At 42.5% G+C, this 23,083-nt stretch overlaps 1 protein-coding gene across 1 annotated transcript; it reads right to left on the reverse strand.

Annotated features, from left to right (window-relative positions):
- Positions 1–3,229: 3,229 nt before the first annotated feature.
- LOC311106583 (tyrosine-protein kinase FRK-like) lies at positions 3,230–19,858 on the reverse strand. Its single transcript, XM_084148965.1, has 8 exons — positions 19,234–19,858; positions 15,732–15,853; positions 13,584–13,747; positions 13,065–13,233; positions 10,922–11,080; positions 4,424–4,605; positions 4,039–4,204; positions 3,230–3,749 (listed from the first exon to the last, which is right to left on the reverse strand). The coding sequence occupies exons 1-8, from the start codon at positions 19,608–19,610 to the stop codon at positions 3,538–3,540; spliced, it is 1,551 nt and encodes a 516-aa protein (XP_084005091.1). The 5' UTR covers positions 19,611–19,858; the 3' UTR covers positions 3,230–3,537.
- Positions 19,859–23,083: the final 3,225 nt, after the last annotated feature.

The following is a 23,083-nucleotide window of genomic DNA, read 5'->3' on the forward strand; positions in this document are numbered from 1 at the left end:
AAACAAGGGATGGCACACAATGTTACTGTATATTCATATTATGTATACTGAGTGGAGGCCCACCCACTTGGGAGCCAGGCCCAGCCAATCAGAATTAGTTTTTCCCCACAAAAGGGCTTTATTACAGACAGAAATACTCCTCAATTTCATCAGCTGTCCAGGTGGCTGGTCTCAGACGATCCCGAAGGTGAAGAAGCCGGATGTGGAGGTCCTGGTCTGGCGCGGTTACACTTGGTCTGCAGTAGTGAGGTAGGTTGGACGTACTGTCAAATTCTCTAAAACGACATTGGAGGCGGCTTATGGTAGAGAAATAAATATTCAATTATCTGGAAACAGGTCTGGTGGACATTCCTGCAGTCAGCCTGACAATTGCATACTCCCTCAAAACTTGAGACATCTGTGGCATTGTGTTGTGACAAAACTGCACATTTTAGTGGCCTTTTATTGTCCCCAGCACAAGTTGCACCTGTGTAATGACCATGCTGCTTAATCAGCTTCTTGATATGCCACACCTGTCAGGTGGATGGATCATCTTGGCAAAGGAGAAATGCTCACTAACAGGGATGTAAACAAATTTGTGCAGAAAATTTGAGAGAAGCTTTGTGTTTATGGAACATTTCTGGGATATTTTATTTCAGCTCATGAAACATGGGACCAGCACTTTACATGTTGCGTTTATATTTTTGTTCAGTGTAGATTCTCACCACAGATTAATTAAAACAAACGTATAAAAAAACATGAAATATGTATCAAACATGACATTCAATTAACCTTACAATAAACAAATTAAAGGAAATAATCTTGTTTTTGTACACTTTCATACAGGTTATGACCTACAAGTACAATCAGACATTTTTTTAAACATAAAATACACTGCTCAAAAAAATAAAGGGAACACTAAAATAACACATCCTAGATCTGAATGAATGATCTTATTAAATACCTTTTTCTTTACATAGTTGTGCTGAATGTGCTGACAACAAAATCACACAAAAATGATCAATGGAAATCAAATGTATCAACCATGGAGGTCTGGATTTGGAGTCACCCTCAAAATTAAAGTGGAAAACCACACTACAGGCTGATCCAACTTTGATGTAATGTCCTTAAAACAAGTCAAAATGAGGCTCAGTAGTGTGTGTGTCCTCCACGTGCCTGTATGACCTCCCAACAACGCCTGGGCATGCTCCTGATGAGGTGGCAGATGGTCTCCTGAGGGATCTCCTCCCAGACCTGGACTAAAGCATCCGCCAACTCCTGGACAGTCTGTGGTGCAACGTGGCGTTGGTGGATGGAGCGAGACATGATGTCCCAGATGTGCTCAATTGGATTCAGGTCTGGGGAATGGGCGGGCCAGTCCATAGCATCAATGCCTTCCTCTTGCAGGAACTGCTGACACACTCCAGCCACATCAGGTCTAGCATTGTCTTGCATTAGGAGGAACCCAGGGCCAACCGCACCAGCATATGGTCTCACAAGGGGTCTGAGGATCTCATCTCGGTACCTTAATGGCAGTCAGGCTACCTCTGGCGAGCACATGGAGGGCTGTGCGGCCCCCCAAAGAAATGCCACCCCACACCATGACTGACCCACCGCCAAACCGGTTATGCTGGAGGATGTTGCAGGCAGCAGAACGTTCTCCACGGCGTCTCCAGACTCTGTCACGTTTGTCACATGTGCTCAGTGTGAACCTGCTTTCATCTGTGAAGAGCACAGGGCGCCAGTGGCGAATTTGCCAATCTTGGTGTTCTCTGGCAAATGCCAAACGTCCTGCACGGTGTTGGGCTGTAAGCACAACCCCCACCTATGGACGTCGGGCCCTCATACCACCCTCATGGAGTCTATTTCTGACCATTTGAGCAGACACATGCACATTTGTGGCCTGCTGGAGGTCATTTTGCAGGGCTCTGGCAGTGCTCCTCCTGCTCCTCCTTGCACAAAGGCGGAGGTAGCAGTCCTGCTGCTGGGTTGTTGCCCTCCTACGGCCTCCTCCATGTCTCCTGATGTACTGGCCTGTCTCCTGGTAGCGCCTCCATGCTCTGGACACTACGCTGACAGACACAGCAAACCTTCTTGCCACAGCTCGCATTGATGTGCCATCCTGGATGAGCTGCACTACCTGAGCCACTTGTGTGGGTTGTAGACTCCGTCTCATGCTACCACTAGAGTGAAAGCACCGCCAGCATTCAAAAGTGACCAAAACATCAGCCAGGAAGCATAGGAACTGAGAAGTGGTCTGTGGTCACCACCTGCAGAACCACTTCTTTATTGGGGGTGTCTTGCTAATTGCCTATAATTTCCACCTGTTGTCTATTCCATTTGCACAACAGCATGTGAAATGTATTGTCAATCAGTGTTGCTTCCTATGTGGACAGTTTGATTTCACAGAAGTGTGATTGACTTGGAGTTACATTGTGTTGTTTAAGTGTTACCTTAATTTTTTTGAGCAGTGTATTTTACAAAGTGATTAAAACAAGTAATTATCAACAAGCACCTGTACAATTCCGGTCTCACCTAATAATTCCAGTGTCAAAACGTTTCTGTCATTGATCCATAAAAGAGGCATGTTACAGAGCGAGAAAGGAGGTGGCACATTCCAACACCTCTGATCCATCATTAAATCAATATAAGACTACTGCAGTGTGGAGAGCAAGCAGTCTGTCCGTTTATTCAATTCCAGTTCCTATTGCACAAGAACAGCATCCCCACTATGACATACATAGACATTAGGTGAATGCACAATAAGATTTACTCTCCAAATCCTCCCCCAAATCCAAGTCTGTCCAGTTGAATCATATCTTTCTGTGAAAATATTCTATCAACATTATTCTGTCATTCCTATGTATTCATGAGTGTTCAGTGATAATAGTGCCCTCTCTCACCATGCTTTAGAGTGGATAAAGTAAAACAAACAAAATACCCCTGATGAATACTTGGCAGCCAAGCAGTGGAAGAAGGCCTTCTATGCGGAGTGAATGCAGAACTAGTTCGCCAATCTAGATCCATCAGGCTTACCGGAGAACAGCTGTTGTTGTGCAAGCCCAAACGGGCCATGGACTGGGTTTGTGACTTCGTCAAGAGCATCTAGTGAGTTTAGCTGGATCTGAGATTTCAGTCTCAGTATCACCCATTTAAAAGTGCAATAAGTTGACAAACAAAAACTAGTGGGAGTCTCACAAACTACAGTTACAACAGAGGATTACCCGTCATAGTCATGTTGGACTTTCTTTAATGACAATACATGAGCAGCCAAATAAAACCTCCACAAACTTTTCTGATCAAACCGTTTATGGTCCCACATGTTCGACCACATAATATAATCCTAATAAATAGATATTCAACCATAATGTGATCAGGGAGAGGGCAGTTCAACTATGCTAAAAGCAATGCTACCGGTATGCTAGATACAAACTGTTGGGAGTATAAAATTGCATTTATCTTTGGTATTTGATTATATTACTTGTGGCAGAGTGGACATACCGTACTTTCCTCTGCTGACCCATGAGCAGAGCATAATTGATCCCTCTATATAGTACACTACTGGTAACGGTTGCCGTCATCGTAGGAGGTCACATCCAGGTCAAAGAAGTCCTCTAGCTTCCACTGTAGGGTCTCGAAGGTGGGTCTGTCCATCTCATTCTCCTTCCAGCAGTCAGACATGATCTCATACATCATCATGGGACAGCGTGGTGGGTTGGGCATCCTGTAGCCTGTGGGCAGACGCTGGACCACCTGGTAGTTGGTCATGGCTGGAACAATAACAGAGGGGATTATAGTTTTGATCTCACACAGTAACACAATCTAACCTGCTGCTGTGCGTTTAGTGTGGATAAACTATGAATGTTCCCTTGTGTGCCAGGTGTATTTTTAACTGTTGACTGTAGGGCATGCTACTCATACAATATTCCTACCCCGCCTGCTTACATTATTATACACTCAAACATTCCACGGTATTAAATAACAGGATTAACACTGACTGATTACACCAGCTTTATTTTCTATAGAGTAATACATTAAACATGCATGTAAAAGTCTTACTTGGATAGGGCATTCCGCCGAAGGTCATGATCTCATATAGCAGAATGCCGAAAGACCACACGTCAGACTTGATGGTGAACTTGCTGCTGTGGATGGCCTCCGGGGCGGTCCATTTCACAGGGAACTTAGTGCCCTCTTTAGCTTCGTACACGTTCTCATTCTCCATCTAAAACACCAGAAAACAACAGGAATCAAATCTGACTCCTCAATACTTTAAAGAGCAGAATAAATAATTTTAGTGGGCCTCTAACAGTTTGATTTCATGTCTTAGAAAGAGAAATGGAGACTGGTCTTGATAAAGGCCTTGGCGCAGAAATTTTGACAAACAGTCCCAACTATATCCTCTTTTCTTGTTTTTCTTACAAAAAGATAAAGAGATACCCACCATGAAGACTCTGGCGAGGCCAAAGTCAGCCACCTTGCAAATGTTGTTCTCTCCCACCAGAACGTTCCGGGCCGCCAGGTCTCTGTGGATGTAGTTCTGCAGCTCCAGGTAAGCCATCCCAGCAGCCACCTGGGCCGCCATCTCTAGCTGGTCTGAGATGACCAGCTCCGTACCCTTGTCCTCTGTGGAGGAGGAGAGAAATAAAGTACCATGGTGAGAGAACTGATATTTCATTCTAATGAGTGCTTAAGTAAAATGTTATAGTACAATTTTCAGAATAACAGTCTGCATGCAAAGTATGACTATGCGATTCCTTGTAAAAGTTTCTGAAGTTTAGAGTTCCCCCCCCAAAAAATTGCTAGTAATGGCTGAATGTCTGAATTTGAGCCAGTGTATAAGGGCATCTAGTGAAATATAGCGGTCTCGGGGCAACCAACATCAATTTCACATGGCCGCTCCATGAGGTGACCATCACTCTAACAGGCAATGACACTGCATATTTCACACTATGGCACAGCATCTCTCATGGGGAGTAAAACTCAAGGAGTGCTGGCAGTCACCAGGGAGTCGACAACATCAGATCATCTTAAATATACAGAGCATTCAGAAAGTATTCAGACCCCTTGACTTTTTCCACATTGTTACGTTACAGCCTTATTCTAAAATTGATTACATCGTTTTTTCCCCCCTCATCAATCTACACACAATACCCCATAATTATAAAGCAAAAACAGTTTATTTATGCAAATGTATAAAGAATAACAACAAATATCACATTTACATAAGTATTCAGACCCTTTACTTAGTACTTTGTTGAAGCAACTTTGCCAGCAATTACAGCCTTGAGTCTTCTTGGGTATGACGCTACAGGCTTGGCACACCTGTATTTGGGGAGTTTCTCCCATTCTTCTCTGCAGATCCTCTCAAGCTGTCAGGTTGGATGGGGAGCGTCGCTGCACAGCTATTTTCAGGTCTCTCCTGAAAATGTTCGATTGGGTTCATGTCCGGGCTCTGGCTGGGCCACTCAAGGACATTCAGAGACTTGTCCCAAAGCCACTCCTGCGTTGTCTTGGCTGTGTGCTTAGGGTCGTTGTCCTGTTGGAAGGTGAACCTTCGCCTCAGTCTGAGATCCTGAGCAGGTTGTCATCAAGGATCTCTCTGTACTTTGCTCCGTTCATCTTTCCCTCGATCCTGACTAGTCTCCCAGTCCCTGCCATTGAAAGACATCCCCACAGCATGATGTTGCCACCACCATGCTTCACCGTAGGGATGGTGCCAGGTTTCCTCCAGATTTGACACTTGGCATTCAGGCCAAGGAGTTCAATCTTGGTTTCATCAGACCAGCGAATCTTGTTTCTCATGGTCTGAGAGTCTTTAGGTGCCTTTTGGCAAACGCCAAGTGGGCTGTCATGTGCCTTTTACTAAGGAGTGGCTTCCGTCTGGCCACTCTACCATAAAGACCTGATTGGTGGAGTGCTGCAGAGATGGTTGTCCTTCTGGAAGGTTCTCCCATCTCCACAGAGGAACTCTGGAGCTCTTTCAGAGTGACCATCGGGTTCTTGGTCACCTCCCTGACCAAGGCCCTTCTCACCCGATTGCTCAGTTTGGCCGGGCGGCAAGCTCTAGGAAGAGTCTTGGTGGTTCCAAACTTCTTCCATTTAAGAATGATGGAGGCCACTGTGTTCTTGGGGACCTTCAATGCTGCAGACATTTGTTGGTACCCTTCCCCAGATCTGTGCATCGACACAATCCTGTCTCAGAGCTCTACGGACAATTCCTTCGACCTCATGGCGTTTTTGCTCTGACATGCACTGTCAACTGTGGGACCTTATATAGACAGGTGTGTGCCTTTCCAAATCATGTCCAATCAATTGAATTTACCACAGGTGGACTCCAATCAAGTTGTAGAAACATCTCAAGGATGATCAATGGAAACAGGATGCACCTGAACTCAATTTCAAGTCTCATAGCAAAGAGTCTGTTTTTCATTTTTTATAAATTTGCAAAAATTTCTAAATACCTGTTTTCGCTTTGTCATTATGGGGTATTGTGTGTAGATTGATGAAGATATCTATTAATTTAATCCATTTAAAAATAAGGCTGTAACATAACAAAATGTAGAAAAAGTCAAGGGGTCTGAATACTTTCTGAAAGCACTGTAGATGAAATTCAATATACTCATTTAGAGCAATGATGAAATGCACGTGATTACGTAGCAATAGTGTTGAATACCATTATAATCACAATCATGCTTAAAAAAGGTAAGCATTTTGTGGTGTAGCATAGCTAAAAAAGAAAGATGGTACAATACAGGTTGCTTGGATGATCTCCTTCCCATTTTACACGTGTTGCTAGTCCATGGCATAGCACGTCAGCCATACATGGTTCTATGGTCATTGACACATTTAATTATGTTCACACACATGCGAGCAAGCTGCGAGCGAGCACACACACACACACACACACACACACACACGTACACACACAAAATTATTCATAGGATGAGTCATATTAATCTGGTTGGCATAAAGGAAATTAAACAGTTATTCCATGATGCTGTTCTATTGCGGTCATAACAGCTCTGGGATAAAAGCCGGAGGTTGTTTGTTCCAGCCCACTCCCTAAACCACATCATCCCTCTGTACTTGAGCTGTGCAGTAAATAATTATATATATATATATATATATATTTTTTTTTTTCAGGACAGTCAGCCTGACATCAAGTACAGTGGGGGAAAAAAAGTATTTAGTCAGCCACCAATTGTGCAAGTTCTCCCACTTAAAAAGATGAGAGAGGCCTGTAATTTTCATCATAGGTACACGTCAACTATGACAGACAAAATGAGAAAGAAAAATCCAGAAAATCACATTGTAGGATTTTTAATGAATTTATTTGCAAATTATGGTGGAAAATAAGTATTTGGTCAATAACAAAAGTTTCTCAATACTTTGTTATATACCCTTTGTTGGCAATGACACAGGTCAAACGTTTTGTCTGTAAGTCTTCACAAGGTTTTCACACACTGTTGCTGGTATTTTGGCCCATTCCTCCATGCAGATCTCCTCTAGAGCAGTGATGTTTTGGGGCTGTCGCTGGGCAACACAGACTTTCAACTCCCTCCAAAGATTTTCTATGGGGTTGAGATCTGGAGACTGGCTAGGCCACTCCAGGACCTTGAAATGCTTCTTACGAAGCTACTCCTTCGTTGCCCGGGCGGTGTGTTTGGGATCATTGTCATGCTGAAAGACCCAGCCACGTTTCATCTTCAATGCCCTTGCTGATGGAAGGAGGTTTTCACTCAAAATCTCACGATACATGGCCCCATTCATTCTTTCCTTTACACGGATCAGTCGTCCTGGTCCCTTTGCAGAAAAACAGCCCCAAAGCATGATGTTTCCGCCCCCATGCTTCACAGTAGGTATGGTGTTCTTTGGATGCAACTCAGCATTCTTTGTCCTCCAAACACGACGAGTTGAGTTTTTACCAAAAAGTTATATTTTGGTTTCATCTGACCATATGACATTCTCCCAATCCTCTTCTGGATCATCCAAATGCACTCTAGCAAACTTCAGACGGGCCTGGACATGTACTGGCTTAAGCAGGGGGACACGTCTGGCACTGCAGGATTTGAGTCCCTGGCGGCGTAGTGTGTTACTGATGGTAGGCTTTGTTACTTTGGTCCCAGCTCTCTGCAGGTCATTCACTAGGTCCCCCCGTGTGGTTCTGGGATTTTTGCTCACCGTTCTTGTGATCATTTTGACCCCACGGGGTGAGATCTTGCGTGGAGCCCCAGATCGAGGGAGATTATCAGTGGTCTTGTATGTCTTCCATTTCCTAATAATTGCTCCCACAGTTGATTTCTTCAAACCAAGCTGCTTACCTATTGCAGATTCAGTCTTCCCAGCCTGGTGCAGGTCTACAATTTTGTTTCTGGTGTCCTTTGACAGCTCTTTGGTCTTGGCCATAGTGGAGTTTGGAGTGTGACTGTTTGAGGTTGTGGACAGGTGTCTTTTATACTGATAACAAGTTCAAACAGGTGCCATTAATACAGGTAACGAGTGGAGGACAGAGGAGCCTCTTAAAGAAGAAGTTACAGGTCTGTGAGAGCCAGAAATCTTGCTTGTTTGTAGGTGACCAAATACTTATTTTCCACCATAATTTGCAAATAAATTCATAAAAAATCCTACAATGTGATTTTCTGGATTTTCTTTTCTCAATTTGTCTGTCATAGTTGACGTGTACCTATGATGAAAATTACAGGCCTCTCTCATCTTTTTAAGTGGGAGAACTTGCACAATTGGTGGCTGACTAAATACTTTTTTTCCCCACTGTACATTAAGATCTCTCCTTCAGTCAGACTTTGATCCCTTCTCCCTTAAAGGAAAATTCCACCCAAAAACGTTTGCTATTTGTTTCATTAGTCCATTGTTGATATAGTCCCAAAATGTCTTGCATGTCAGCAATACATTTTTTAAGATACTGTTAGCAGTTGATGTTATTCTTCAATAACACAGACCCCAAAGAAAATCAGGGGGAGAAAAATATAATTTATTCAAAGAGAACAAATCATAGTTGTTATGCTGTGAAGTAGATGGTAGATGTTCATTCTTCCCTGTTCTCAATGTTTCTCCTCTGAACAAAGAGACAGGATGTAGTTTATAGCCTCAAGCCTAGCATGTGGCTGACCAATTAGAATTCCTTGCAATAAAATTGGGCCAATGGCCAACCCCCCAAGTATCTTGTTTCAGGCTCAATGTATAGACCATTTGGACCAATTAGAACTTGCCACATGTAGCTATGAATCAAAACAACTATTTCCATTGATCTTTAATTCCCTCTTAACCTCTAGTCCTCTGTGGTGTATATTTATCTTCTAATATTCTTACAATAAAGTGAATTCGGAAAGTATTCAGACCCCTTGAGTTTTTCCACATTTTGTTACGTTACAGCCTTATTCTTAAATTGATGAAATTGTTTTATTTTGTCATCAATCTACACAGAATACCCCATAATGACAAAGCAAAAAAAGGTTTTTAGAAAATGTAGCTAATTTATTAAAAATTGAAATATCACATTTACTTAAGTATTCAGACCCTTTACTCATTACTTTGTTGAAGCACCTTTGGCAGCGATTACAGCCTTGAGTCTTCTTGGGTATGACGCTACAAGCTAGGCACACCTGTATTTGGGGAGTTTCTCCCATTCTTTGCAGATCCTCTGAAGCTCTGTCAGGTTGGATGGGGAGCGTCACTGCACAGCTATTTTCAGGTCTCTCCAGAGATGTTTGATCGGGTTCAAGTCTGGGCTCTGACTGGACCACTCAAGGACATTCAGAGACTTGTCCCGAAGCCACTCCTGCGTTGTCTTGGCTGTGTGCTTAGGGTCGTTGACCTGTTGGAAGGTGTCTGAGGTACTGAGCGCTCTGGAGCAGGTTTTCATCAAGGATCTCTCTGTACTTTGCTCCGTTCATCTTTCCCTCGATCTGAAAAACATTCCCACAGCATGATGCTGCCACCACCATGCTTCACCGTAGGGATGGTGCCAGGTTTCCTCCAGATGTGACACTTGGCATTCAGGCCAAAGAGTTCAATCTTGGTTTCATCAGACCAGAGAATCTTGTTTCTCATGGTCTGAGAGTCCTTTAGATGTCTTTTGGCAAACTCTAAGCAGGCTGTCATGTGCCTTTTACTGAGGAGTGGCTTCAGTCTTGCCACTCTACCATAAAGGCCTGATTGGTGGAGTGCTGCAGAAATGTTTTGTGCCTCAACACAATCCTGTCTCTGAGCTCTACGGACAGTTCCTTCAACCTAATGGCTTGGTTTTTGCTCTTACATGCACTGTCAACTGTGGGACCTTATATAGACAGGTGTGTGCCTTTCCAAATAATGTCCAATCAATTTAATTTACTACAGGTGGACTCCAATCAAGTTGTAGAAATATCTCAAGGATGCACCTGAGCTCAATTTCGAGTCTTATAACAAAGAGTCTGAATACTTATTTCTGTTTTTATTTGGAATACATTTGCACAATTGTTTTGTTATTTCACTTTGTCATTATGGGGTATTGTGTGAAGATTGATGAGGACATTGTTTTATTTAATTCATTTTAGAATAAGGCTGTAACATAACAAAATGTGGAAAAAGGGAAGGGGTCTGGACACTTTCCGAATGCACTGCATGTAACTTTCAAAATACAGAAGCCTGGCACGTATGATGCATTTTGCATAGTTTGTAGAGGCAACTGTATCACACCTATACATAAAGTGAAGAGGGAGCAAAACTGTAGCTTTTTTTGGTTGTTGCCAAACTTTCACTTCACTCTGTTACATAAGTTAAAGAAACGTCTGTACTGTATTTCAACTCTTGTTACAGTTGGCACATTGTTGAGGTGGTGTTCTAATCTACACGTCCGACAACATCCAGGGTCTGGTCCATTGAGGAAAGTGCAGTGGTATTGTAAGTAGGTAGGTTATAATGCAATACACTAGTGTGTTCTTACTTTGGAGGTACTCCAACAGACTGCCGTTTTTCATGAGCTCTGTGATGATGTAGATGGGTTCCTCCACAGTACACACAGCGTAGAGCTGGATCAGTTTGGGGTGCCGCAGTTTCTTCATGATCTGGGCCTCCTGTAGGAAGTCCTTTACGTCCATGGTGCCTAGGATAACAAGATAATAACAAGAACATGTATACGTTGTATTGAACTCTAACACTATCTGGAATTCAATCCAACCTGCACTGTGACGTAGACATTTTTTAAATGTCCAGTGCAGTCAAAAACGTGATTGTGTTTTATATACTGAACAAAAATATAAACGCAACAATTTCAAAGATTATAAGGAAATCAGTCAATTGAAATAAATAAATTAGGCCCTAATCTATGGATTTCACATGACTGAGAATACAGATATGCATCTGTTGGTCACAGATACCTTTAAAAAATGTAGGGGCGGCCTCCCGAGTGGCGCAACGGTCTAAGGCACTGCATCGCAGTGCTTGAGGGGTCACTACAGACCCGGGTTCAATCCCAGGCTGTGTCACAACCGGCCGTGACTGGGACTCCCATAGTGCGGCGCACAATTGGCCCAGCGTCATCTGGATTAGGGGAGGGTTTGGCCGGGGGGGCTTTACTTGGCTCATCGTGCTCTAGCGACTCCTTGTGGCGGGCCGGGCGCCAGTTGTACTGTGTTTCCTCCAACACATTGATGCGGCTGGCTTCCGGGTTAATAATAATAATAATAATAATAATAATATGCCATTTAGCAGATGCTTTTATCCAAAGCGACTTACAGTCATGCTTGCATAAAAAAAATGTTTTAACGTATGGGTGGTCCCGGGGATCGAACCCACTACCCTGGCGTTACAAGCGCCATGCTCTACCAATTGAGCTACAGAGGACCATGTTAAGCAGGCGGGAGTTAAGAAGCGCGGTTTGACAGGTCATGTTTCGGAGGACGCATGACTCGACCTTGGCCGAGCCCATTGGGGAGTTGCAGCGATGAGACAAGATCGCAATTGGATATCACAAAATTGGGGAGAAAAAGGTAGGGTTCAGTATCTGGTGTGACCACCATTTGCCTCATGCAGCGTGACATCTCCTTCACATAGAGTTGATCATGCTGTTCATGCTGTTGATTGTGGCCTGTGGAATGTTGTCCCACTCCTCTGCAATGGCTGTGTGAAGTTGCTGGATATTGACGGGAACTGGAACATGCTATCATACACGTCGGTCCAAAGCATCCCAAACATGCTCAATGGGTGACATGTCTGGTGAGCATGCAGGCAATGGAAAAACTGGGACATTTTCTGCTTCCAGGAATTGTGTACAGATCCTTGCGACATGGGGGCGTGCATTATCATGCTGAAACATGAGGTGATGGCGGCGGATGAATGGCACGACAATGGGCCTCAGGATCTCGTCACGGTATCTCTGCATTCAAATTGTCATCGATAAAATGCTTGCCCATTCCACTCTTTTCACAACGTTGACATCAGCAAACCACTCGTCCACACGACTCCATACACGTGGTCTGCGGTTGTGAGGCCAGTTGGACGTACTGCCAAATTCTCTAAAACGACATTGGTAGAGAAATTAACATTCAATTTTCTGACAAAAGCTCAGGTGGACATTCCTGCAGTCAGCATGCCAATGGCATGCTCCCTCAAAACTTGAGACATCTGTGGCATTGTGTTGTGTGACAAAACTGCACATTTTAGAGTGCCCGTTTATTGTCCCCAGCACAAGGTGCACCTGTGTAATGATCATGCTGTTTAATCAGCTTCTTGATATGCCACACTTGTCAGGTGGATGGATTATCTTGGCAAAGGAGAAATGCTCACTAAAAAGGATGTAAACAAATTTGTGAAAAGAAAATGGAGAAATAAGCTTTTTGTGCGTATGGTAAATTTCTGTGATTTTTAATTTCAGCTCATGAAACATGGGACCAACACATTACATGTTGCGTATATTTTTTTCTCCAGTGTATATACAGTACTTAATTGTTAACCAGAAATTATTTGATATTGAGATAAAAACGGCTGCATTGGACCTTTAAGTAGATACATATAACAAAATCAAGGATTTGAAAATAAAGTGATTTTATGGGTTTGAATCCTGTGTTTGTGTGGAACAGGCTATTTACCAGGTTTGAGGGTCTTCACTGCTACTGCAGTGGTGTCGTTCCAGAGGCCTTCATAAACTTCTCCAAATTGCCCAGCGCCCAGTTTATTCAGCAGTTTCACAGACGTCCGGTCAATCTCCCAATGGTCGGCAGTGTTGTAGGACAGACCATGGGTCTGAGGCACCTCCATCTGACAGGAGAGAGATACAGCATCAGCCGAGACAGAGGAACTGGCCCAAAGTAGAACCTGACACACTGTCCTCTCTACTGTTCAGGAAAACCACATGACTGTTGTTCTATTGTCCTTTGTGAGCGGTTAATGGTGCTATACATGGTTGACATGGAACATTATCAGGCTAATGCATTAGGCCCAATATTTGAACAGGGTTTCTGTGATCTGGATAATCTTTAGCAAATTTGCCAGGCACATTTGTTCCATAAAGTGTGTGTACATGAATTCAGATCAAAAGGGCCACTAAACAAATCTGCTTTATCGCAATCACATGATAGTTAATAAAGAAAGTAAATGGAACACCATACCTTTTTACATGGTTCAAGCAGCCGCACACAGAGCCCATCCTCCAGTTTTGAGTAATGTTCCACCAACTCCCTCAGAGTTAGGAAGTTCTTCGACCTTGCCACGTAGTAGCCTCCAGTGTCCAGCTTCCTTACTTTGTAGTGCTTCACTTTGCACTGGTCCAGTACTGAAAGATACATACAAAGCATTAGGGCACAATACTAAAAAAGTGTGAATAAAGACAGTAAAATCAACCATGGCCATGAAAATGTGCGCCGAAGAGTAAAAAATGTTAAAATCTGTCATTCAGAAATTACATAAGGCCAAGTCCACGGTAACAGAAGGACACAGACTCAATGCTAAACAAAAAATATTGATTTCCAAGTTAAACAAACCATACAACTCTATGCACAAGGACTACTTTTAACAATTTTTACTGAAAAGTTAACAAAAACGTATTTACTCGAAGAACAGCGCAGATGTAAATTTTGGTAACAGAATGACAGGAAAATCTCCCTCAGTTTTTTCTACGTGACCACGTTTTCCAAAAACTCTTAAATATCTACTCCGAATTAAGATTCAAAAATGTCTGCAGAAAGAATGGGGTGTCAGTTATGACATGACACACAAAAAAAAAAAAAAAAGCTATGGGTTCTTTTTGGTTATTTAACTACAGTAAGTGAAGTGGATTAACACCCGCTAACATAATGAAATCGTGGGTCCCTGATCTGTACTAAACAGAAATGCATCATTATGAATTCTCTTCCATGGTGATGTAACCCCGAGGACACAAAGGTAGAAAAATGTAATATCCTCTTTTGCATGTTTGGGTATTATTCTAAACACTGGCTATTATTCTAATGAGCTCAAACAAGACCAAATTTGGTTGGTCTGGACCGGAACAAATCTGTACCAATCATAGACGTCTATCTTTCACAAGTTTGGACATCACAGTATAGCATAGTAGAGTACAGTAAGGTACAATAGAGTACAGTACAATAGAGTATAGTCCAGTAAAGTACAGTTCAGTAAATTATACTGTACTCTACTCTTGTACTAAACTCTACTGTACTGACCTATACTCTACTTTTCTGTACTGTGCTGCCGAAAGTTGAAAAACAGACACTTATGATTGGTTCAGATTTGGACTGACCAAATTTCAACTACTTTTCAACATCCATGGATGTCCGGTGTCGGTGTCGGTGTCCAGTGGGTGAGAAGGCTGGTTACAGAAAATGTTTTGTAAAATGGGAAGAGAGGGGGCTCATGGGTAAGTGTCAGTAAACTCAGCTGGTAGAGCACGGCGCTTGTAACGCCAGGGTAGTGGGTTCGAGCCCCGGGACCACCCATACACAAAAATGTATGCACGCATGACTGTAAGTCGCTTTGGATAAAAGCGTCTGCTAAATGGTATATTATATTATTATTATATTATAACCGTCAGGGGGGGAGGGGGGAGCGAGATACGTTTTCCAGACTGTTTTCACACTTTTGCTTTGACCACCACACCACAGAAAGAGAAAGAAAACAGTGGAAGGGAGGACAGTAGCAGGTGACCCAACTTTGGTTTGTGACTACTATGACTAATGTACTATTATAAACATGAACAATACATAGGCAGATAGCAACACCGTTGAACTTTCCTGTAATCATGTTACTATGAGATTATTGCATCTGTCGTGACTAAGTTAATCGACCACTGTAAATGTATAAGCAAGGGACTTTTTCCTTCCGACAGAAATGGCCAGCCAGAATCATGTGGCCTTAAGTGATGTTATCACAGTCTCTTTATAAGAAGAGAGGTCTCCCTATTTGTTTAATTTTATGACCTTGAACCTTCAAACATTTCAGTGCACTATGGGAGACTGTGATTTACCCAGAGCAAAGTGGGGATTGTTCAGGAATGAAGAAACAACTTGTGTTCTTTGTGCATCGAGTTCCCTCCTCATACCGGGAGCACAAGGAAATAGATTGATCGAACAATAAAACCACAAAATACAATCCTGAACAATAAAGCGAAGTCACAAAATGTGTCAAACATCACAAAGTAATTCAAAACCTGTTACCAGTAATGTGAGCATACTGTGAGAGTACATATTTGGTGGGATACAGATCTGAGCTTTAGTCTCTTGCAGATGCAACAAGTTCAAGAACATGACGCTGAGATTTACCTGAGAGTGAGAGCTCTCCTTTCTGACTCTCACAGTGTCTGATGAGGAAGGCTCCATGCTGGTTCCCCTCAGACAGAAGCAGCTTCTCAGCATCCAGTCTCTTGGTGTCCGCAAAGTACCATCTGTATAGCAGAACAGGAGGAAACAACTGTCAACACCAGCATCATCATAGATATTCACTTGCACTGCACAGTGATATTGAGTTGGTGGGTAGGTACATTAAGGTGTTTGCCTAGCTTAGGGTTTTTACCAATACATCAAACAGATCAATATGATTGATACTATACTCTACTATATCCATCCACTAATCAAGTTAAATCAGGTTATGTACACTATGAGACCGTGAAACAAGTCCTGATTACCAAGACAAAACCCTCTCAAGGTTCCCACAGACAGTGTTTTGTTAAAGGCAAAAACTAGGACTGCAGCTTAACTAAAACCAGTTTCAGGGGATGATCACCAGGACAATACTCTTGAGTCACACCCAAGATAATATTACTGACTTTGTTCAGAAGATGGACCCCTCATTACATATGAAACCCTTTACTTTTAATTGTATGTCTCAATGGCATTGAAAAAGGTGTGGTTAGTTGTTTTTCATAGGATATGATAAGATTAAATATTTCCATTATTCTTGAACAGCTCATTTATGAATGGTACCTGTTCCATTATTTCAAACCATTACCCCGACATTACTTTTGACCAAGAAACCCAGGTCTGTTTGGTTGTCAAAGTTAAGTTTTACTCTCCGTCATGTCATGCCAAGTGCAATTGCCTTGCTTAACCAGTTTCTTTCTATATATAGCCAGTGCACTTGTGTGTGTGTTGACGCTACAAAAGGTTGTCAATATGTACAGTTGAAGTCGGATGTTTACATACACCTTAGCCAAATACATTTAAACTCAGTTTTTCACAATTCCTGACATTTAATCCTAGTAAAAATTCCCCGTCTTAGGTCAGTTAGGATAACCACTTTATTTTAAGAATGTGAAATGTCAGAATAATAGTAGAGAGTGATTTATTTCAGCTTTTATTTCTTTCATCACATTTCCAGTGGGTCAGAAGTTTACATACACTCAATTAGTATTTGGTAGCATTGCCTTTAAATTGTTTAACTTGGGTCAAACGTTTTGGGTAGCCTTCCACAAGCTTCCCACAATAAGTTGGGTGAATTTTGGCCCATTCCTCCTGACAGAGTTGGTGTAACGGAGTCAGGTTTGTTGGCCTCCTTGCTTGCACACGCTTTTTCAATTCTGCCCACAAATGTTCTATAGGATGGAGGTCAGGGCTTTGTGATGGCCACTCCAATACCTTGACTTTGTTGTCCTTAAGCCATTTTGCCACGACTTTGGAAGTATGCTTGGGGTCATTGTCCATTTGGAAGACCCATTTGCGACCAAGCTTTAACTTCCTGACTGATGTCTTGAGATGTTGCTTCAATATATCCACATAATTTTCCTTCCTCATGATGCCATCTATTTTCTGAAGTGCACCAGTCCCTCCTGCAGCAAAGCACCCCCACAGCATGATTCTGCCACCCCCGTGCTTCACGGTTGGGATGGTGTTCTTCGGCTTGCAAGCAGCCCCCTTTTTCCTCCAAACATAACGATGGTCATCATGGCCAAACAGTTCTGTTTTTGTTTCATCAGACCAGAGAACATTTCTCCAAAAAGTAAGATATTTGTCCCCATGTGCAGTTGCAAACCGTAGTCTGGCTTTTTTATGGCGGTTTTGGAGCAGTGGCTTCTTCCTTGCTGAGTGGCCTTTCAGGTTATGTCGATATAGGACTCGTTTTACTGTGGATATAGATACTTTTGTACCCGTTTCCTCCAGCATCTTCACAAGGTCCTTTGCTGTTGTTCTGGGATTGATTTGCACTTTTCGCACCAAAGTACGTTCATCTCTAGGAGACAGAACGTGTCTCCTTCCTGAGCAGTATGACGGCTGCGTGGTCCCATGGTGTTTATACTTACGTACTATTGTTTGTACAGATGAACGTGGTACCTTCAGGCATTTGGAAATTGCTCCCAAGGATGAACCAGACTTGTGGAGGTCTACACATTTTTTTCTGAGGTCTTGGCTGATTTCTTTTGATTTTCCCATGATGTCAAGCAAAGCGGCATTGAGTTTGTGAAGGTAGGCCTTGAAATACATCCACAGGTACACCTCCAATTGACTCAAATGATGTCAATTAGCCTATCAGAAGCTTCTAAAGCCATGACATCATTTTCTGGAATTTTCCAAGCTGTTTAAAGGCACAGTCAACTTAGTGTATGTAAACTTCTGACCCACTGGAATTGTGATACAGTGAATTATAAGTGAAATAATCTGTCTGTAAACAATTGTTGTAAAAATGACTTGTGTCATGCACAAAGTAGATGTCCTAACCGACTTGCCAAAACCATAGTTTGTTAACAAGACATTTCTGGAGTGGTTGAAAAACTAGTTTTAATGACTCCAACCTAAGTGTATGTAAACTTCCGACTTCAACTGTAAATACAGCTACTGTAAAACAAAACAAAAAATTTACATGTACATTGAATCTCTTTAGGGTTGAACCACTTGGTTTTTACAGATATATTTTCCTCTGATCTGGATAATTATTAACTAATCCATTGTGCTTCCTCATCATTGACAATCATTAACTAGTTTGACCAACCACTTAGGTAGTGTGGCATTTACCTATTGACTAAATCTGTTCACAATATCCAAAGTTGGCATGCATTAAACTAAACAAAATAATGACATTACTGTAGCCTATGTCAACTGTTGGTTAGTCGTGTGTCATGTGTTTGTTAGAGAGCAGTCACTCAAATCTGAGGCCACATCAAGGACTAGGTTATGAGGAAGTGCAGGGAATAAATAAAGCACTTACAGTATTGTGACTCATCATATTCCACAACACTGAGTCAATGTGCAACTCTGAATTTAGCTAATCTTTCGATTGGCACAATAAACATTACACAACAGAATGCACCAAGGCTATATAGAGCATGCTCATTCTCATAAACTGTGAATGTATACAAATATTTGCCAGATCTTCTTGGAATGGTCCAGTGGTGTAGGGATACCAACAGGTCAGTTATGATGGTTAATCATAACTGCACAACAGAAGAGTGTCAGATAGCTAGTGTCCCATTCTAAAATGATGGTTAGGTGATCAGTGGGATCAGGGGTAAAGCAGCTCTGGAACATGCCTCAAGTGTGTGTGAGTCTTTAATGCTTTACTCTGGCCTCAAGTAGCCCAAGAATAAGTAAAGGTTTTAAGGGATGTAGACTGAATTTTAATAGGCTACCCTATAAATGGAAGATTTATTAAATAAGTAATTTTCTGTAGCCCATTCTGTTCTTCACCTCATTGAATGATGCCACAGAAACATTATTCAAACCTGACCTGGTGCTGTTCTAGTCTATACAGTAGCCTATGTCAACTACTTCAATAGAATAATTCATCCAGCACTTAATTTTGAATTGATATAAATGGTGAAGGTAGGCTACTTACGGTTCCGCATCCAGGCTCTCCACAGGTGCCACATAATTGGCTGGAATGTAACCCTTCTTGTCAGCTGAAATTCCAGTGAGTGCATTTGCATACCACCAATCGCCAGCACTTTTGTCTAGAGCGTCTAACTTGTCCCCAGCATTGAAACTCAAGTCCTCCACGGTTCGGGCGGTATAATCGTAGAGAGCGATGTAAACGTATCCCGGTTTCTCAAGGGGTATTGGTGGCAAAGCCCTGTTGGTGCGCTCCTCCGCATGAATGTTTTTGATCACCACGATTTCTCGCTTCTCCTTCCCCGGATCTGAATCTGACGGCGGTTTATTAAAACATGGGAAAACAGTCTGACAACACCACAAGCACTTACCTCGAATTTCCATTGTGAATACTCCCAGGTTTATCACACTAAACCATTTTGTGATAAAAAATAAAATGTAAGCGGTCTCTTTTGGCGTTTATTTTCCACTTCGGTTAGAACGAATTTCACATCATGGATTGGATCCTAGAAAGTTTCACTCATTCCCGAAACGTCTTGTCAAACCTGGTCTTTGGACTGGAATAGCACAAAAACACCCTGACCAGCAGTAAAATAAAGTGATGTATTGCCCGATGCCAACTGTCACCATGTTTCCTGGTTAGCCTACTTTAAATGATCGTTCATTTGCTGCTGGGGAGACCTGTGTGCACTTTGAGCGCTACCCAGGGCTGTTTACTTTATTGTACCGCCTGCAGGGCAATAATAGCATACCTGTATCATTCCTACCCCATTCATAGACGACAACTACCTTTTGGGTCTATATTGCCGAAGGTATCTTCTTCCCGGGGACTTTTGTTAAGAGCTCCGGAGCTCGGTCTGAACACAAACACGCGCTTGCGGTACGGTTTGGAATCATAAGGAATGTGGGCTACCTTTCATATCGGCGATAAATAATTTTCAAAAAACGTAAGGTTAAAATACTACACGCCTTTAGTTAGTGTTCCCACATGGCCATACCTACATGTTACAACCAGTGGCGTGTATTCATGGATTCCAAGGGAAGCCAGGCTTCCCCACAAAATTGACCAAGAAAAAATATATATAAACATAAAATGATGCATCTATCGTCTCTAATTTTCCATCAATTTGCAAGAATGTATCTCACACGAGAAAGCATCCGAGCAAGCGAAACAGCGCCCTCTGTCTCTCTACGTGTAGGCCATCTATCTGATGCTGTCTGGTCCAAACGAGTATGACATTGTTGCCGCCAGTAGCATTGAAGGCAAGGTAAGCCAGCGAGCGTTGCCTCCCTTGACAAAAAAAGCTTTGAGCTAAACTGAGCGAGCTCAACTGTGAATGGTCCTGGTGCACCAAAAAAAAAAGTGTCAAGGGATGCCAGCTTGGATTTGGCATCACTCCTATCAAATCGTATTGAGAGCATAAATCATTGACTGAAAAACTTGAATTGTTGCATCTTGTGTTGTTTTCCTCTGGTGGCTAATATAGTTGTCACTGTATTAAACTAAGCAGAGGTGATTTGATGATGTTGAAGTTGAAAGCATCCTGTCGGGCTGTATCACCGCCTGGTACGGCAACTGAACTGCCCGCAACCGCAGGGCTCTCCAGAGGGTGGTGCGGTCTGCCGAACGCATTACCGGGGCAAACTACCTGCCCTCCAAGACACCTACAGCACCCGATGTCACAGGAAGGCAAAACGATCATCAAGGACATCAACCACCCGAGCCACTGCCTGTTCACCCAGCTATCATCCAGAAGGCGAGGTCAGTACAGGTGCATCAAAGCTGGGACCGAGAGAATGAAAAACAGCTTCTATCTCAAGGCCATCAGACTGTTAAATAGCCACCACTAGCACATTAGAGGCTGCTGCTGCCTATTGAAATCACTGGCCACTTAAAGAAATGGAACACTAGTCATTTTAATAATGTTTACATATCTTGCACTACTCATCTCATATGTATTCTATAATATTCTACTGTATCTTAGTCCATGCCACTCTGTCATTGCTTGTCCATATTTGTATTCTTAAATTCCATTCCTTACTAGATTTGTGTGTATTGGGTATTTGTTGTGAAATTGTTAGATATTACTTGTTAGATATTACTGCACTGTCGGAGCTAGAAGCACAAGCATTTCACTACACCCTCAATAACATCTGCTAAACATGTATATGTGACAAATAAAATGTGATTTGATTTGATTTGAAATGGTGCTGGAATAGTGGAGGCAGCTGCTATTTTCTTTTGGACTTGCGGTAACTATCTGTGGTTCTAAATCACTAGTTGTTTAGTGGTCCGAAAATGTCGGAAACATTAACTTGCTTGACCATGCTTTAGGTCATGTAACTGTCTTATTGTACATGCAATATGCTTTGTGGATTTCACTGGACAGAGGTTGCCCAGTGATTTTACCCAAGCACCGCTAATGGTTACAGCACGTGTTACCTTGTGCTAATAGCTATCAAGCATGCTCCTAACACCTGTGTCTGAAGAAGGCCGCTAGAAACGTGTTGTAGGGTGAATTCAGAAAGAGTGGGACGTCATATAAGCTGGGATAGCTTCATCCTGACACGTTTATTTATTGGTCTGAAAGGAGAAAATCAAAACTATTGTTGTTAAACCACATTATCAAAATCAAATAACTTAATTGGCGTGACAATGCCATGGAACCGCAAATCATTTTCTTCTTCTTTGAGATTGGGTTGGCAGATCGCATCCAACTTTTAAGGTGCACTCACCGCCACCTACTGTACTGGAGTGTGAAGCCAGTCATGGCCTACCTCACTAAATTATCTTTATTAGTCCTGTTCCTCTAAGAAAGTGAAATAGAGCCCTAGACACCACTTCCCTCCCCCTCACTACACCACCCAAACCCCGTCCAGCCTCTAACCCTTTCACACAATCTCTCCCTATCTACGTAATACAGTACACAAAATATCAATACATGCTCCACCGTTTCCTCCACTAAACACTCATCACACAGAACTGTTTCATGTCTGCCTATCATCCACAACGTGACATTCAAACCTGTGTACCCAAACCGTAGTCTACTCCACACAACTTCCTCTCTCCTACATCCTACGCACTCTTAGCCACCACATCAGCCTTCTCATTACCCTCCACACCCGTATGGGTGGGAACCCAACAAATGCTTACCACCACTCCCATCCTCCCAAGCCATTTGCCACACATAAGCCCTGCCATTATTCACTTTGAACTGGACTGTGTGTTTACAGGCAGTAGCAACAGCGTGACTTTAGATCATTAGAACGCATCGCCAAAAGCCACAAAATAGACCTGAATGGATTTCTGCAAATATGTAAATACCACAGGAGTCCTCTTACATTTGGGAACTTCACCGTCTTATTGCTCAAACAACCATGAAAAGGTAGTCTCTCTCCCTCAGTTGCCTATGCACATCAACAACAAGATCAACTACTAATGCTAGCCAGAGCGAGGAGTTGAGCTAAAATCTAACGAGGGAACACTAGATAAACCCTCAAACTTTTACAACTAATTGGCCGTCAAAATTGCACTGATAAACGATGGGGAATAGTAGCCTGCTCGTCCTTCTGCAGCTTGCCTGCCAATGCATGCTTGTCCCAACCCACGTTTTGACAACTGAATGGGAACTTGCCTGCCTGCCAAATACATTTGACAACTAAGAGATATGCTAACTGTGTATAACAGTCGTTTAATTTCAGCATAGCTAGCTAACCTGCTGCATCTCTAGCTGTAGCCACTGAAAAACGATATGTCAGTGACTCACCCACTCCTCCAATGACATGACATTCTCACAGCAGCTAGCTAATGTTAAGTTGCGTCAATTCAAATCTGGTATAGGAACAAAAAGAGGTCA

Source organism: Coregonus lavaretus, assembly GCF_964263955.1.
Source record: "Coregonus lavaretus genome assembly, chromosome: 31".
In the NCBI taxonomy this organism is placed as follows: Eukaryota; Metazoa; Chordata; class Actinopteri; order Salmoniformes; family Salmonidae; genus Coregonus; species Coregonus lavaretus.

Excerpts from the sequence above, each read along its gene's own strand:
- LOC311106583 (XM_084148965.1), bottom strand. The coding sequence starts at position 19,610 with ATGGAAATTCGAGGTAAGTGCTTGTGGTGTTGTCAGACTGTTTTCCCA. Across the intron at positions 13,748-15,731 it reads AGGAGAGCTCTCACTCTCAG|TACTGGACCAGTGCAAAGTG; the intron begins GTAAATCTCAGC and ends TGTATCTTTCAG. Across the intron at positions 13,234-13,583 it reads TGCTTGAACCATGTAAAAAG|ATGGAGGTGCCTCAGACCCA; the intron begins GTATGGTGTTCC and ends CTCTCCTGTCAG.